The following is an 18,390-nucleotide window of genomic DNA, read 5'->3' as shown; positions in this document are numbered from 1 at the left end:
TCAATGGTAAAATAAAAAATGCTGGAAAATGTTTTCAATATTTTCATTAAGCAGTATTCTCTGGAATTAGAAGATGTTTGATTTCATTTGCTTTGCATGAAAGCAAACTGTAGCCTGTCAAGAAATGCGTGGGGTCGAATTGCAACTCCCATTGTCCCCAAGTGACTGTCACAGCCCCACTGCAGATGGGACTCCAAGTGTTTGGGGTTCTTGCCCTGGCGCAGAGCTGTCACTGTACTGAGCAGCAGCACCATGAGGAGCAGAAGGGCACAATCCACAGACAAATCATAAAATCTTATTTAAAAGGGAGAGGGGAGCATTCAGTGGGGAAAGGGAGTGTGGGGTGCAGGGCAGATTGTTAAGAAGCTCTATGTTAAAGATGAAAAATTAATAAAGAAGCTCACAACACTAAGCTTAAATAAATAGAAGTAAAGAAATTTGATAAGGGAAACTAAAAGCAATAATAAAAACATGTATGCGTCTATGGGGGTTATGGAAAATGGAGTAAAATTCTGTGGATCTGGCACGCCCAACAATTGATATCTTGCTAATACTGGACAAGACTGGATAAGAAATTATAAACCATAGTATAAAAGACTAAAAACTCTTCTGCTCTGTTTTCAGAAAGAAGCATGATGGTTTTCATGAGCATTTTCCAACTACACAGTTATGCTCCCATTAAGTAATGAGGCTGTTATGCTGTATCCCACTGCATTTTAATATTTTTTTAGAATGAATTAGACTGGATAACTTTAGATAAAATCTTTAAAACCCTGACTGAAGAGCTCTCCAAATCATTTAAGTTCATTGAAAAAAATGCCCAAAAACTGCCTTGGAACACAGACCAAGACCCAGAGCACTTTAGTGGTAAAACAGCTTGGGCTATTCTTTGTATTTCCCAAAAAAAAAAATATTAAGACCTTGAAATTAGAACCACCCTGAGAAAAGCTTGGGATAAAATTACAGAATGAAGTGGTTAGCTAATTGAAAATTGGTAGCATATTTATTTCAATTTTATTTCATAAAAGAAAGTTTTATCAAGTCCCTTCTCATAAAAGTAGCCTGTTCTATGTGAAAACCCCCCAGCAAGAACCCAATACCAACAAAAAAAATCAACCAAAAAAAAAAAAAAAAAAATCCCCTCCAAATCAATATACAGAGATGAAATGGCACATAAACTCTCAGTTCCACAGCAGCACTTTCAGCTCCATCTATTTGGTATTTTGTCATTATTTGGAAGACTATATAAAAATCACTGTTGATAAAATTTACCAATGGCACAAAAATGGTAAGATGCTAAAAATCATGGGGAGGCACTGATTAGTCACTTAGTCAAGTGGGCTCTTTTCAACAATATGAATTTTAAATCAGCAACATGTAAAGGAAAAAATACTACAGGCGGTGATGAACTGGGCCTGGGACTGTGGTAGAGAAGCATCAGAATATGAGCTGTTAGTTGATTGCTAAATCTATGGATGTAAACACAGTCTTGGACTGCATAAAATTGCTATCAAGTTGAAATTTCATCAAAGCTTTAGTGGGTACCCATAATTTAAAAGGACACTGAAAAATTGGGAAGGATGTTCCACTCAAGGATGAGAGAAGGTGAAGAAGTGATTGTTTTGCTGTCTGCAAATACCTTCCTCAGGAAATAGACTTTTTAATTTTAAAAAATCTGTTCAATCTAACAGAGGGAAAGGTAGCAATGTTCAGTAGGAGGAAGCAAATACTGGAAAAATTCAAGCTAGAAATAAGGCACACATTTTGAGCAGTAAAAATACTTAATCAGTCAAACAGTTTACCTAGGGACATGTTGGAGTCTTATTCACTGCCATTGTTGAAACATAATTTGTTTAAACTAAAGCAAGTTAGTTTTGTTTCAAAATGTATTTACACTCTGATGCTGGAATTGTCGTATGAGGATCTTTGGCTTGTGTTGTAGAACAGATAAGACTAGATGATCATAATTGTCCCTTCTGGCTTTAAAATCTGTAAATCTAGTTATAATCTGGCTGTGGTCTCCTTGCAGAGCCCATGGCAGATGGTTCCCCTGACCAGTAGGGTCAGATTGTGCTCTGAGCAGGGCTGGGGATCTCCTGCATGGGTCATACAGCTGGGTGGTTTTAAACCTGCAATGCAAATAGACCTGCTTCTACTGGGCAACGTGTCTGTTTCCACTTATCTACCAAGATTTGGTGCAGATTTTACAAGCAGCATTGAATTTTTATTGTTTTACTTTATCCTGATATAAAAGAGTTCATCTGAGATATCTTGTGTCTTGTAAACCAGAACAGTAGGTAGATCAGAACTGTGATTGTGCTGCCCAGATAAGGCACTCCCTATAAGATTTTTGTGATTTTGTTAGCAGGACATGCTGGAATATTCTTTCACCCTCCTCCATTGTGAAAAATTTTGCAGACATGCAAACAGGGCGAGAGAATTAGCAAATTCAGGGTGGCCATTGCCTTTGTGAACAATGAAAAACGACTCTTGGATATGAAATGCAGAAGATTATTTTGAAAAAGTCATGTTCCCTCGCTCCTGCATGGCAACATTAATTTATGTGAACTGATATTAAGTGTTAAATAACTCATCCAGACACTGCTCTTGGCAATAATAGCAGGGTAGTCATTACACTAGGATGAATTCTCTGAAACCTTTCCTCAAAGTATGAGACACAAACAGGTTGTCTCCTAAAAAGAATCATAGCATACCTCCCTTGTCCCCTGCAGTGTTCTTTGGACATGTACTACTACATCTGCTGATAGAATCCTGAAAATTAGTGGTCCTTTGGATTTTCCATTGGAACTGACTTGGTTTGAGGTTAGACTGGGATTTTTCCCACAGCAGCTTATAACTCTGTTTTGTCATTTGTGCAGGGTCTTACACAGGGTGTAGCTGGTTATTAATTTGAATGGATGAAGTAGCATCTAAATAACTGCACAATTACTGAATTTAGGAAATACTGACAGACTAAATTAAAAAGATTCAAAGATGATTGACTCCATCCTACTCCCTTCTCCCAGTGCCTGCCCTTGAAATAGCAGCATTTAAGACTGCTTTGAAATAAACTAACCGGTGCCAGTGCTTGGATCTGGCAGAGAGCAGCGAGGTTTTGAACAGCTCCCTTTGAACAATGCTGTTTGGCCAGTCCTGCATTGCAAAGGTGGCACAGTGTGTTGCTTCACGTTGAGTTCCATTTCAGACCTTCAGCTTTAGATCTCATTTCTAGCCATGTGAGGGGTGGGAGCACCACAGAGGCAGCACACCAAGGCTGGGGGAGATTTGAACTTTTTATCACACTGTCTCAGTCAGTGTCCTCTTTCAGTCCAGTGCTCATGGCACTGGTGGTGAGCTGTGTGCAGATCTCCTCTGCTGAAAGGAAGCTTGCTCTGTGGAGAGGCCTTAGAGCAGAAAATGGAATGCCTTCAAGGCTTAGCAATTCGGAATAAGAGTATGCTGTGCCCAGGGCTTTAGACTGAAGGTACTTTTAGAAGTACAAAACAGAACTAGCATTTTCTCCAGTTAACATTCTTTAACTTGTACCCATTCTTACATATGCATACTGCTTTAAGCAGTTTCTGCATGTTTTTAGCAACATTACTACAGACTATATTACAAATTTCTCCCTCTCCCTGCAATAGTTCTCCAGCATGTAGTGCCTGCAGTGCTGGGACACACTTTCTGATGGTGCCACTTGATGTGCAATGCAAACACACTGAACTAGCGTCAGAATAAAAGGAAGTGCTCAATATAATTGTGTTAAAGATTTCCGTAAAGGCATAGGGGATGCTGAGGAAGGGCTTTTCAATTAAGAGGAGTGAAAATTCAAAAGTGAGAACATTTAACCCTATAGAGTCTGGCACTTGTTTTTCACCAGTCTCATTATGTCTTAGGCAGCACGTGAAGTACTTGAGTTGTGTCAGAAGTCACTAGTGCCTGCTGACAGAAACTGGTGGGACAAACATCAGAACTGAAAGCAGCTCCAAAAAAACTACAGTGATGGTGTGAACCCAGCATCACTGTCTGGCCCTGTTCTGACTGGCAGCACAGTGTCAGAGTTTGCACACTCCCAAACAGCCCTGCAGAAATGCAAACAGCCAGCCAGCCAGTGTCCTGTGTGCTCCTATCCCCCCCTCAAAGGCCTGAGATGGGTGTGTGCAAGCTCAGGTGCCCACCTGGGACCAGGGAGGCCCAGTCAGACGTGTTCTGTCTCAGGCTTGAGGCTCAGTAGGAGCTGTTTGTTTTTGCACAACTCCCACTAAACACAGCCCCTGCTCCTTGTCAGTGAAGCACCAGAGCTTAATTGGGAGATTGCGAAAGACTCAGAAATTCCATTGAAATGTTTAAATCTGATTTCTTCTGTTAAGCTGTGTGGACCAAGGCCTAAAATATAAACCATGCTAATTACTACACCGCTTGTTTGAGGTTCTGTGCTTTTCTCCTCTAAAGAGGTCAATTGATGTGGTTTGATATCAGGCTCTCATGTCTCACCTTTTAGCTTTAGGATTACATGATGGATTTAGAATTTCCACTGCTGGTAAGGTGCTTCAGGCCTGATGGACTGCAGCAGGGATCCAGCCCCTGTTCCTGTCACTGAGCTCTCGTGCAGCCCTCTGTGGCCATGGCAATGTTCTGGGCTCCCCTCTCATCAGTAAATTCCTGCCATCACTGAGAGGAGCAGCTCCCCAAGTATTTACCAGCCCTTCAGTTGAGCCTCTAGCTTAAATAACAGAAGTTTGAAAGCTTTTAAATTTTGTTTTTAGCAGATTTTGAGGTTATTTGAAATCGGATAACTTTCCAGCTGGTTTGGTGATCTACATAATATTATACAGCATTTTTACTGTGGAGGAAGTTTTCAAAACAAATGTTTCCATTATACCATTTGGAGAGGCTTGCTTTTGTCTTTTGTATCACTTAGGAAAAAAAGCTACCTAGAAAAAACAGTTTCTTCTTCTTGCAGAGCTCCCTCATAGAAAGAATTGCCAGTATTGACAGCTTGCAGGTGTTTCAGATTTCTGTCACTTTTAGAGAGGATTTCCATACTTTTTCTTTGAAAAGAATTCTGCATTGCTACCAATGCTCTGCAAAAACTTAGAGATACCTTTGCTTAAATGTACATTCTTTTCAGATATGTCTTTATGACTATATGTGAATATTTATTATATGTGTAAAATCTTCTGCCTCTTTGAAAGTATAGGAAGAACAATAAAAGTTTAGTGTGGGCTTCAAATATTTACTTAATTCATGGAAATCATCTTATATGTTTTAAAACTCTATTCAAGCCAAACCTAGAAAAGCGCTTATGGTAGGTAAATTATGCATTTTACTACTTGAGCCTTAGAATTGTCATTAGTACAAAATTAAAGGACTGCAAAAACCAGTAGATAATACTAATTTCAAATACAGAAACAAAATATATTTTGTACTTTTTATTACTCAATTTCTTTTTACAGACTACTTTTTATTTTAACTATATGTTCTTATATGCTGCAATCATTATGTAGTGTAATGAAATTAATATTTTATAGAATCTGTATTTATAGTTCTTTATTTAGAAACAATGCAGTAGGTCTGCAGATCTTTGAATCCTTCTGGAATGGTGCCCTCCAAATAATGATAAATTACTTGTGCAGTATGCCATTTGCTAATTATATCCATGATTTACTGCAGAGCAAGACTTAAATCATTCATTTCAGTCTTGCATAACAGTGCCATAAAATTTTTAGGTTTAAAAATGGTTTCCATGTGTATAATTTAAACAAATTTTAGAGCAATTGTATACACAAAATATTGCAACCATCCATTTGTTACATTCTTTGTCTCCCTTTTTTTTAAACTTGTACTTTTAATGATTACTGTGGTTGAAATTGTTATGCTTCATTTTCATAATCATAGCTTTTAATTCTACAACAGTTTTCTACATGTTAGATTAAGAAAAGGATGGCTAATTGTGTGTAGATACCATGTCATTCCTGAATAGCCCCACATTCTAGAAACCCATTGTAGAAATACTCAGTAAGGAATTAGTCTTCGATTAAAGGTGTTTTCTTTTAAGAAATGAATTATTAGTACCAAGATCATGTTGTTTGTAAGCAGCTAATGCTGATTTTTTAATTTCTCCACTCATCCATAGCCCAAAGCACAGTTAACTCTCTTTACATTTTCCTCTTTGTCCACACCTGTAGGTGAGAAGCCTTACAAGTGTCCACATTGTGACTATGCTGGTACTCAGTCTGCATCCCTCAAATACCACCTGGAGCGGCACCATCGGGAGCGGCAGAACGGAGCAGGGCCTCTCTCTGGGCAGAGTGCAAGCCAGGAGCACAAGGAGGAGACACCCAGTAAGAGTTCTGTGTTCATCAGGCCAGACATCCTGAGAGGAGCCTTCAAGGGACTTCCTGGCATCGACTTCCGAAGTGGCATGGTGTCGCAGCAGTGGACATCAGGAATGCTGTCTTCTGGAGATCAGCAAGGACAAGCAGTTGGCATGTCATCTGAAGGGTCTTCAGAAAATATGAAGGGTTCAGACATATCTTCCAAAGGAACACACTTCTCTGAACTTGGCCGTGCTTACCAGAACATGGTCGGGAATGGTGTGAACTTCCAAGGGTCTTTGCAAGCTTTCATGGACAGCTTTGTCCTAAGTTCTTTGAAGAAAGAAAAAGAAATGAAGGATAAAGCTCTCTCAGATCCACTTTCAGCAAAAGCTCTGGGCTCAGATGGTGGTGAGGAGAAGATAAATAGCAAGTCCTCACAGCGGAAATCAGAAAAGTCGCAGTACGAACCTCTGGACTTGTCGGTAAGGCCCGATGCAGCCTCCCTGCCAGGCTCCTCTGTCACTGTGCAGGACAACATTGCCTGGCATGGCTGCTTATTTTGCTCCTTTACAACTTCATCCATGGAGCTGATGGCTCTGCACCTCCAAGCCAATCACTTGGGCAAGGCCAAACGTAAAGACAACATCATAGGCAACAGCAAAGAGCAGTCTAGAGAGGTTTCGGCCTCGGTGAACAAAGTGAGCTTGCTCCCCTCCTCCATGCAGTCCGGCAAGGAGGCAGGAGTTTCAAACATGCTGAGCCAGCTGGACACAGCTTCTGAGAAAATGACCCAAGGACAAAATAAAGAGACCCTGGGAGAGCAAAAGAGCGCTGCCTGGCCCAGCCACATGGAATCCACTTTTTGTAATTTTACAACAGACTTCTATAAGCAGTTCGGTGTTTATCCTGGTGTTATTGGCACGGGAACACAAAATTCTTGCACCAGTAATGAATCTGAAATAAAAACACAATCCGAAGATGACCCAAATATTCTGCTCTCTGACTCTGTAAATAAAAGTGCTATTGATGACCTTTCTGACATAGCTTCATCTGAGGATATGGAATCTTCCAAGGAAGAAAACATTGAAGATGAGGACATTGACACAGAACCAGATATTATGAATAAGCAGTTGTCTGCCCTAAATAAAGAAAGCAGTGAAGGAGGTGACAATATACAAAGTGCAGTCACCTCACAACCCACACAAGGGCTCGTATCACCACTGCCACAAGCTTCAGAAAAGCAGTGGCACAGTCAGAATCTTCTCTCCTCACACGAAACTGCACAAGAAGTGATGAAACCCGAACAAGTTCAGGGTCCGCAGGTCCTGGAGAAGCAGATGAACATGTTGTCAGTCCTAAGAGCTTACAGCTCTGATGGCTTAGCAGCCTTTAATGGACTTGCAAGTAGCACAGCAACTAGTGGATGTATCAAGAGACCTGACTTGTGTGGTAAGTTTTAGACCTTCTTTTAGACCATTTCAGAAAACACTTGTGCAGAATCATGAAGCTGCTCTTTAAATATACTTAGTCATGTTTGTTAGTAATACATTTTTTTAAATGTTAAACCCTGTGGGCCAAATTCTTGTCCTATATGTGGTCTACTCCATTGAAATCAGCAGTGCTGCATGCATACTTAAACAGGATTTTAGAAAGAACCTGCTTTTTAAACTAGAGTAGCAGCAATATAGACTATCTGTGCTAGTGGCATCGGAAGGGGATACTTACTGCTTTAGCATTCTCAAAGAAGGAAAAAGTTTTAAAAATATACAAAATATACATGGTAACTTGCAAACTTTTCAGTATTTTGATATACAAACCCATGAAAAACACTGGATGCTTTGCCAAGCAAACCTTGCTTTCTCTCTTTTTTCCCCCCCTTTCTTTCTTTGGACTGGGGTGTGTTCAGTTACCACAACATTAATGAAATCAAAAGCCAAGTGCATGGAATGTATCTACCTGTGTTGAATAGATTTTATTTTTTCTTTCTTTTAATTTCTTTCCTTCCCTTTTTCTTTTTTTTTAAATTATAATTTTCTGGTTTGGTTCAATGGCACACATGCAGTACTTGCCCTTGACCATTTTCACTATTCTAACTAGCAGTTGTGTAAATTGTGATTTGCCTGATTAAGAGTATGCCTCCAGGTAATTAAAATAACAACACTCCAAACAAATAAAACCACATTTTACCCTTTCTAGTCTCTGATTTACAAAACTGCAGTTTTACTTCCTCATATCACACACCTCATATCTACAAGAATGAAAGTTAAATCTATTTGAAACAAATGAGATTGAGGATTTTTGGTTTTATTTTTTAGCTCCTATTTTGTCAGCATAGTGTTTGTTTGAAAGAGATTTTAGAGTGTAAATCCTTTGAAAACAGTATCACTTTAAAAAGCAGAGTCAGCAAAGGACACAAAAACTTCAGTAATGTTCATTTCACTTAACCTTGCAAATTAGTCAGAAAATTCATTGTCAGAGCTGAACATACATAATACAATGCATTCAAATTAAAAAAAAAAAAAAAAGAAAAGGAAAAGAAAACGTTATCAACAGTTTTAAAGCATGACAATTTAAAATGAAACCCTCAATCTGAAAGCATTTAAGAGTGGCTCCCCTGGTTAACCTAAGGTTAGGGGGAGCTTTGTCTGATTTTACTGGCAGTGTAGATGCTCAAAGCCCTCTCCACACCCCTCCCTGATTTTCCATCTGTATTAGCTGATCTGATAAAAAAGTCTGATACCTGCACACAAATTTTATCTCACTTGTATCCTTAGAGCATTGTGACTTCACAATATTGTCATTATCTGCCCATATCTGTCATTTAACCAATATCTGCCCAAGTATCCATGTGGCCTTACTTGAAAACTTCAGTGTCTCAGTGCACTAAGAAGCAATTTAGGTAGTTGGAAATATTTAGAGATTCTTCAAAATCAGCATTTACATTATTGAAAAGAGTTGATAGTTGATTTAATTTACAGCAGGTAAAATCCTACTTGGATTTTTTTTCCATTTGAGGAGTAAAATCAATTAACAAAAAAGAAAAAAAATGCAGCAGAGAAATTACTGTCTAAACAAAGAAGTTGAAAAAAAACCTAGAAAACTAAGATTAGCTGCTTTGTGCAAAATATCTTTATACTTTTTCACAGGCATAAGATTTTTAAAACAACAACAGAAAAAACCCCTCTAATATTATTATTGAAATGAGGTCATGTTAGTCATGTTACTTCCATTAGTTTTTTGTTTCATCTTCCAATCAATTCAACAGACATTTTATGATAGCTTGAGTTTATATGATTTTAAAGACCATATCCCTTTCACAAGCTCTGCCCAGTGATAATGGATTTGACTTGAAGTATGAAGGAAAAAAAGAAACAACAGAAGCTTCTCTGTTCTACTTTTTAAGCCTTTTTTTTTTTTATTAAAAATGCAGTAAGAGTCCTTCTGTCTCCCCCCTCCAAAAATAGCTTTTTAAAATTCTTTTCTGTCATTCTATTGTGTTTGCAGAACATAAGTATAAAGGTTGATGTATTTAAATACATTATTTCATTTTTCTCCACAACTCACAGAAAAGTGGATGAGTATGAACAAGACCCATGTCAGTAGCTCTTTTTTTTTGTTTGATTGGCTTGGACACCACCCACTTGAAAGTAGTGGTTTTGGGGGAGTTTTCATTTTTCAGTGACATTTTATACTGTGAAATCACACTCCATCTGTGCATGTTAGTGTGGGGAATCCCACCTGATTACTTGCAGATTAGCAATCAGGAGCACCCTGTTCATTTGTTAGCCTTCCTTCCTTTCCTGCTGCACGAAGCCCATGACCAAAGTCGTGGTTCTCTTTGTCTCTCCCACTGCCTGGGAGATCAGAAAACTTGAGACACACCTCCAGCATCTGATTTCAGGGCATAATTCTCATGTTCCTTTTGTGTTTGGGGAGACTCCATGCATTTGTGTTTCTTTTTACAGCCAGTGATGTGTGTGTTGTAGACATCCCAAGAGAAAACACTGATGCATTTGATAACAGTCCTTGCACACTCAGAGTGCAAGGCATAGTGCTCTTTCTATGGTCAGAATACAGAGGAAATAAAATTGAAATAAAATATTTCAGCTTCAGTAAGCTGAGATTGCTTCTTTGGCAGGCCATGCTAATTGAGTTGAATTTCTGGCTGCCTAAAAACAAGCTGGGGTATTCAGCAATCCATGTGGATCATTTTTAGATGGCAGATTTTACCCTAAGATAGTAGGTCAGTTTTTAAGCAAAAATCTTGGCACAAAACCAGTTTTTTTTCTAGAGGAGAATGCCACCAACTCACATTGTTGTTTCAGAAAGTCACTGCACATGTGGAAGCAGCCCTCAGTTTCCCTGTCATGGAGAATGAGAGAGACTGATGATGTACACATAATTCATTTATGCTCCTATCATGCTTCAGAGATGAAAGACACAATTAGGAAAGAACCATAATTACTGCATAATAAAGAAATTTTCACGTCAAAATGCTACTGAGAAAAAAATCACGAATTTTTGTAATATTTCTCCTTATACAGCGGAATGAACAGAAAGAAAAAAGAGCATAGATAATTTTAGATTTACTCCTGAACTATACTTGGTTTTGGAGTCTCAGGTGATTCTACCTAGGAGTGGATCTTGTTAATGTTGCTGGCACTCAATTCCTAAGAAGAGGACAGGTCTTTCCTTGCTGACTGGCAGCAACTAGCCCAATGGGGAGGGGAAACCCAAGGTCTATGGCTTGGTAGCTTTCTTGAGCATCTGTGTACTCTGCTTTCACAGCCCTTGCTGATTTGACAAGTTAAGCTTGGAGTTTCTAGATCTATTTTGTATTTAAATTTTGAAAGATCTGTTTTCCTTTCCATTTATGCTCTTCTCTTTTTCTGCTTGTCTTCCCACACACATGTAGTTGCCTCACAGTAATGTTCTACCGTCTGTTCCAATACCTTAATTTACTTGTGATTTGTGCACAAGGCCCTTTATGACAAGACCCTATCCCTTCTCTCTCTCCTCCTCTTTAAATTTCTCTGCTTTGTGACCAAGATGGTAGAATTTCCCTACTTGCATTTGCTACTTGGGAAGTACTGAGGCTTTCAAAGGAGAGCTGATGGGCTACATAGCTACTGGCCAGATATAGTCCTGGGCGTTAGCTGGCTGCTTAATGGGTTAGTGCTATTGAATCCACACTTAATGATGTCCAAAAGTATTAGTTCCATCTTGTCTCTAAATCTAATTTGCTTCCATTCATGCTTGCTTTCCTCTGCAATTAGTGCTGTTTTCTCCTGCACAGGCTCCACCCCATTATCACTTCTTTCACTGTATGAAAACAGGGCAGGGCCCCTCTGATACATGGGAGCAGCTTTGGAGTTCTGGTCCTGCAAAGGGCTGAGCACTTTCAGTTTCCTTTGCAGCAGAAAGCTTTCAGCATGGCACAAAATTATTAAAATGTTCAGCATTGTAACTTTCTGAAATACCTTCCAAATGTGGAACTGCAGCGCAGACAAGAGGGCTGGGCAAGGGGAAGATCAATTGTGGCAGATTATTACAGCTTTATTGTCACATAATTATAGTGCTCTACCCCAATGTTTAACTAGTGAATTTAGTTATTGTAAATTGCTTATTGCCACAGGTGTCAAAACCAAAAAGATCATAATGCTAACCTCGTCAGAACTACCACCAACACATGAAACACGGAAAAAGATTTTTAATTATTTGTGATGGCTTTACCTGAATCCTTATTGCAGAACTTTTAAATTACAAAATCTGTATTAAGAAGCAAAAGGCCTGATATATCCAAGCTCTAGGACAGCACTGAGGCAATGGAAGGTCATCCTACTGCAGCAAATTGTAGCACTACCCATTTACAATACCATGCAATGCACTTAAGGAACGCTTTGTCCTGATCTACAGTTGGAGGAGTAACCAGAATATTCTTTTCCTTCAAGGCAGAATGAAATGATATGGAAGTTTTACAGCAGGCTTTTCTTTACCCCATTATCGTGCTTTTGAAGAGGTTTCTTAGTTTCAGTTAGGAGGTCCAAGGGCAGCTTTTAGAGTACAAACTGTTCCTCTGAGCAGGAGATCAGCACCTCGGCCCCCGCCTGGGTTTCAGACACACTTCTGGATGTCACAGTGCCATTTGCATGGCAATATCAAACCCAACTCATATGGCTTGCTTCCTTTTTTTAATTAACTGGGAATGCCAGTGATCCAGTGAAGTTTGTGTTGCTGGATAAAAGGGCTGGTCTGTGAATAGCATTGTATTTGCCAAATGGTTCGCTAGTCATTTCAGTACAAACAAATGGATGGTGTCTGTAAGTCTGCAAACACTGTTGACATTTAGCCTTGTTTATGTTACTTTCCTTTTGCTGCATATTTTTGGCTAGAAGAGATACTGTCTGAATCAACATTGACTTCCTAAGCAGAAGCTAAGGGCCCAGTCTTGCATCCCTCATTCCTGATGAGTAGCACTACTTACATGACTAAGGATTGCAGAATCAGGTCCTATGTTTATTTGACTTTAAATTTCATTGCTATTTTCATGTAATTTAATTTGATTGTATTTTGTTGTATCAGAACTTGGTCAGGTGACAAGTTCAGTATCACCATTTTGTTTACTGTTGAAAACTTTTAGTTCTTACCATTCTTCATGCTGTGGTGTGACATTCCCATTCCATTTATGTTTCTGGAAATTAACCCCTAAAATATCTGATACAACTAAGTGCTGAGTACCTCCTATTCCCAGAGAGACTGGAGGCATTCAGTCCCTCCTAGCACCACATCTGAAAGGGGGATTGTGTTTGCAAAAGGAGGCCTTGGTATGTGCCTTGATTTCAGACATCAGTGGCCAGCCGCACCAAGGCAAATCCCTAGCACAGAAAGGCTTTTCTTTTCTTTGCAGAGACAAAATAATGATGTAAGCTTAGAGCTGTATGATTTTTGCTCTAAGTTTCATCTCCCAAACAATATATTCTTATTGTTTTTGTCATATCCAGGTCAAATTTAAATTATAATTTAGGATTAGGCAGAGGCATAGAGATGTTTCCAGGTCTTTCCAAAGTGAGACAATGCTCTGGTTTGTGTTTTGGTTGAGGAATATACATTCTTGTGTCTGAGGTATAGTATTTCCTATAACTATTCATAAACATGAGCAATTTAGACATTCTTGTAAGTCAAAACTAAGTGTACGATTAATACCTATTATGAGGCCAATTTTAAACAATTAATTTGACAGCAATTATAATTTTATGTTACAGGCTTTCAGGAATAAATAACCAAATTCATCTTTGTAATCTAAGGAACCTAGGATATCTTTATGCAGAGATGATCTTGTTATGCACAGTATTGCATATCTGGAATTTCTGAGTTTTGCTCCCACCTATCTAGATGCCTGTAGTGCCAGGGATAAATAATTACCTGAGGCTTATTAATTGTATCAGCAAAGAAAAAAATATATACCTTAAGTGTAAGCATTAATATATGTATACACAATACATCCACAATATATAACAAACCATCATAATAGTACAAAAATAGAGGTCCTGAATATGTTCTGTTATTTATGTGTTTGGCAAGCTTAGGGAATGGACTTTAGTATGAGTGAAAATTCTCTTAACATTTTTAAGGTTATTTATTGTCATTTCTATTTGAGTTTTTAATGGTCCTGTATTTTGTAATGCTTTAGCAGGAAAAAATACTGTAGTTATCTTTTTTCATATTCTTTAAGCAATATTTCTAGCTTAATATATTGTGCCAGGTTTTCCAATATTAACCAAGAAAGACAGTAAAATTCAATGAACAGCACTCTGACATCCACAATTTAAAACCTGTGATTGAAGTGAAATGTGTAAACTTCTAGTGGGTTATCATGTGCTTTGGAATAGAGTATTGTTGGAAGTAATTAGAAAATATATTAAGGTTTCCTGGTAATGAAGGTATGTAAGTTTTAATAATTGTTGCTTTCTGAATAAGTGTCAAACTATATCTTTAAATGTATATGGAGTTACAAGTTAGGTCACTTCTGAATGGAATGTAAAACAATACTAAAATGCTTCAATAACTTATCTCAGTGTTGCTAATAAAAAAAAAGCTGTTAACCATTAGTGCAGTTTTGAGTCATTTTGTTGATTAATTCAAGAAAACTCTCTGAGAAACTGTTGTACCTTTTGGCAGACAAAAGACCACTCATGAAATCCACAGTTATTTGATGCTTTGAGAGGAAAACTCTACAAAGGTGCTTGTTGACCTTGTGAATAATATTTATGAAAAATCCCATCTTTTGAGGCATTAGAATGGTGCCATGTATGGTTAGGCAGGTATATAAGGGGGGGCAGTAAACTTGTTTCCTCTGTCACAGAAAATACCTTGGGAATGTGGGAGCTCTTTCTCCTCTGTTGCTATTAAAATCCAGTAGGAATTTTTGTGGAAGGCACTGGGTTGAAGATGAGCAGTGTGGGTGGATTAAGTGTGTAAATATCAGTGCCGGGGTGCTCGGCCACGGTGAGCCAAATGCGGGGTTCTAGTGCTGCAGCTGGAAATGCAGACTCAGTGAGTGATGGGTGTGCAAGGCCTGTCCCAGTGGACAAATACAAGGAGCATAGAGAAAGAGTGATCTTTCTTGGGTAATCCTGCCCAGCCTTACTGCAGTCACAGCTCCAATCCTGCAAATAACCCTGAACACTCACTTTGGTTTCCCGTGGGAAGAATGTGCGGTGAGCATCCTGAGAATAGCCTCCCTCCCCAGGCCCACGTAGGATTCTGCTGAGGTAAAGCAAGCTTAGGAGAAGCAGCAGCCAGCCTTGCCAGTGCCAGTAGCACCACCCAGGTCCATGGTAAGTGTTTGCAGGATGGGGTCCCTGACAGGTGGCCCGCTGTCCGGAGCACCGCTGAGCATGCAGTGGGAGCTAAAGGAAAACATGGCTGGGGCTCCTGGTGTCACATCTTCATTAATGCTTCCCCTTCTGAATAGCATATTGGTACTTTTTATTTATTCCACCAAAACACCATGAGTCAGGACCTGACATTTTAGTGTTCTGTGTCATACTGAGAAAAATCTGTGGTTCAGCAGTAGGACAATTATATTATTTTGGAAGGGCTAGAAATAATACAGCATTTGTGAGACAACTGTAACATTTATCCAGACTCAGTGTGACATTGTTCTTCCTTTTATTTGGAGAGCACTTCCAAAAAAGTATCAACTAGGAGCACAGAAAAAAAAATACAAGAAAAAGTGGCAATTATGAATCCATTTAACCCCCATTGGGTATAATCTCATTTTGTAGAGTACCGTTGGCTGTTCCGCTCCTAAACTTCTATGCAGTGAGCTGTGAATATAGTCCTTATTGTCCTGTGGGCAATATGACTAAGGAAAAAATATCTCTGTATTACAATGGAGCACTTGTCTGAATGGCATAACCTAAGGTCCATAACATCAAATCTAAAGTTGTAATTATACAGCTGCAGTCACACCACTCAAGTGAAGGCTGTGTCAGCACTTGCATTATATAAGGAATGCTGTTTTCAAGGGTTGATGAGTCATATGCAAAAAACATTTATCACCAAACAATTGTTCTGATTGTTCTGAAGCAACATCTAGGTACGGGCCTTTCCCCAGTAGCACATGGTCATATCTTCTGCAGTATGCCATGGCGTACTTTGTAAATGAGTGTATCTTTTCTGAGCTTGAAAATTGCCTAGCAAGTTTGCGGGTTTATGCAGTCTGATTATTGTAAAAACATAAAGTGGGAAAAAACCCAGGGTGGCCAAGGTCTCCAGTAACAAGGATTGTAACAGGTGAAACTTCTCTTTCTCAGAAATGATAAAATTTCAGGGAATTTTTTCCCAGTTTGTCAGCCCTGATTTTGCCTGAAGTTCTTGGATCTGAACAATTCCTTAGAAGACCCAGTCACAGTTTTTGTTTTTGACCTGTCTTGAAATCGAGCCTCTCAAGCTCACAGTAACTGTTATTGCCATTTGAAGCAGCCGCTCATTTGCTGGAGAGGAGCAGACAGGAAAGAGGTTTATTTACAGCAGTACCACAGAGGTGAACCACTCTGCACCCCTCCCACATGAATGTCAAAGGATTACACTTAGGACTGAGACCAAATACTGGGATCGAGCCCAAATACTGGAAACCACAGAAATTTTCCTGCTACATGAAATTTCTAGATAGGTACAGTGGGTGTGAGTGATTTCAGCTAAGAGAGGCTCCTGCCCAGAGCAGTGCCATTTACAAGCAGGTGTCCCTGAAGCCACCCCCACGTCAGGCATTGCACCCAGGCTGCCTTGCCCGCCCCATTGTCCGTGGGGCGAGACGAAGGCCAGCCAGTTCCTTTAAGCCGATCTCCTCTGATCCGGGGCGTCTGTAGTGCCCTTCCCTGCATAGAACAGCCATTGTTCAGCTGCAGAGCACCAGTGGGGTAGAAAATAGCATGCCATGCTGGGGATCAGAGAGGGAATTGTTCCTTAATTATCTCTTACTGAAGGAAAAACCCAAGGCATATCCCGATATGTGGCATGATTCTGTCAGAACACAAGTCTTTTAAAAACGATTTGGGGAGGGGGGGGAACCAATTCAGAAGCTGGCAATCCTCATTTCTCCTGCAGGTCTACCTGTGATTCACTCACTGACCATGGAAAGAAATAAGTTTTCTGCTTTGGATTCTACATTACGAAATGGAAAATAATAGTACTTATCTCCCTGGTAGGAGTGCTGTGAGGATAAATGAATTAATTAATGTTTGTAAAGCACTTTGAAGATGAAGAACATTATATAAGTCCTCAGTGTACAAAAGCTTCCTTCTCTGACATAACCACAGTAAGCTATAAAAATTTACTGCCTAAAATAAACACATGTTGCAAATAGGGGTTGGGTGTGTATGAGGCTGTGGTGCCCCAGCACTGTGGGTGAGCCTGATTTCCTGAGCAGCCCAAGAACCCATCACCAAAACCCCTCTTACCCCTGCCTGTGCCCAGCAATGGTGCTGAGGGCTCTTTGCAGCAGCTGTGGCATGCTTTGACCATAATATCTTTTTACCAAACCCATGAATTTTTACCTCAGGGCTCTTTGGGCTGAGCTGGCAGGTTTTGGCCATCACCACCTCAGGCCAGCCCCAGTCCCGTGTGCCAGCAGCCACAGCAGGTGATGGCTCACCAGTGTCTGCAGGGCTGCTCCCTCCCACTGCTGCAGCTCCCCTGTGTGAGCAGCTCCCTGTCAGGACTGAGGTCCCACCACGCTGTCTGCCACACTTTGTCCCTCCTGTTCAGGGCACTGTGACTGGTCCCCATGGTGCTCAGAAGATCCCAGTCTGGTGGCTGAATTGGCTCTTGTTGGTTTTTTATTGAAAGTCAGTGATTTCAGTTCACAACTTGGAAGTTAAAAGTTTTCTTGCCTGTTTTTCAATGCCCCCATCCTGTGTTAGTCCTTGCTCCTTTATTTTTTTTTTTTAACTCAAGCCAGGAACTATGTTTGACCCCAAAATTCTCACATGAATAACAAGGCAAATTAAGAGGATGCAGAGAAGAAAAACCAACACTTCAGCCATATAGAAATGGGACATTTATCAAGAGAGACATGTAAGAAAAGGTTTGTGCATTGAGATGAATAGGTTAAAGATGAAATTTAGGATTTCTTTGGGGCTCTCCTCAATTCACAGCTGCCACATAGTTCAATTTGAGAACCTCAGAAAAAGGCCACCTTAGCCCTGATTGTGTCTCATTTCAATTTTCCCTTTGCACACCTAGCCCTGTTCCAGTCTGTGTGCTTGGTTTTTTTTTAAATCCTTTCAGATTATGCTTGTTAACCTGTTGCTGGCTCAGTCTGCCAGCTGGAAACAGAGCAGAGCAGTGTGCTGCTCCTGGGGGCTGGAGAAGCCTGCCCCACTCCCCACTGCCACAGCTGAGGGCTCTGCTCTCCCTGCTGGGAGTCTGAAGAGGGTGACAGCTTTTACCCAGGAAAGTTTGCTGCCATGCCATGTTCATCCAGATGCCAAACACACTGAGACACATCACCCACACAACCAGACGTCCCCAAACCCTGGCCAGCACCAAGGAGCACCCAGTGGGG

At 40.0% G+C, this 18,390-nt stretch overlaps 1 protein-coding gene across 1 annotated transcript in view; it reads left to right on the top strand.

Annotated features, from left to right (window-relative positions):
- The window catches only part of ZNF536 (zinc finger protein 536), a 331,239-nt gene that overhangs the window by 208,654 nt on the left and 104,195 nt on the right, over positions 1–18,390 (top strand). Inside the window, exon 8 of the mRNA XM_059481763.1 lies at positions 6,189–7,769. Within this exon, the coding sequence (XP_059337746.1) occupies positions 6,189–7,769 (1,581 nt within the window). The remainder of the gene's footprint in view (positions 1–6,188; positions 7,770–18,390) is intronic.

The sequence above is a fragment of the Ammospiza nelsoni genome, chromosome 13 (assembly GCF_027579445.1).
Source record: "Ammospiza nelsoni isolate bAmmNel1 chromosome 13, bAmmNel1.pri, whole genome shotgun sequence".
NCBI lineage: Eukaryota > Metazoa > Chordata > Aves > Passeriformes > Passerellidae > Ammospiza > Ammospiza nelsoni.
This window is presented reverse-complemented; position numbering and strand designations above follow the sequence as displayed.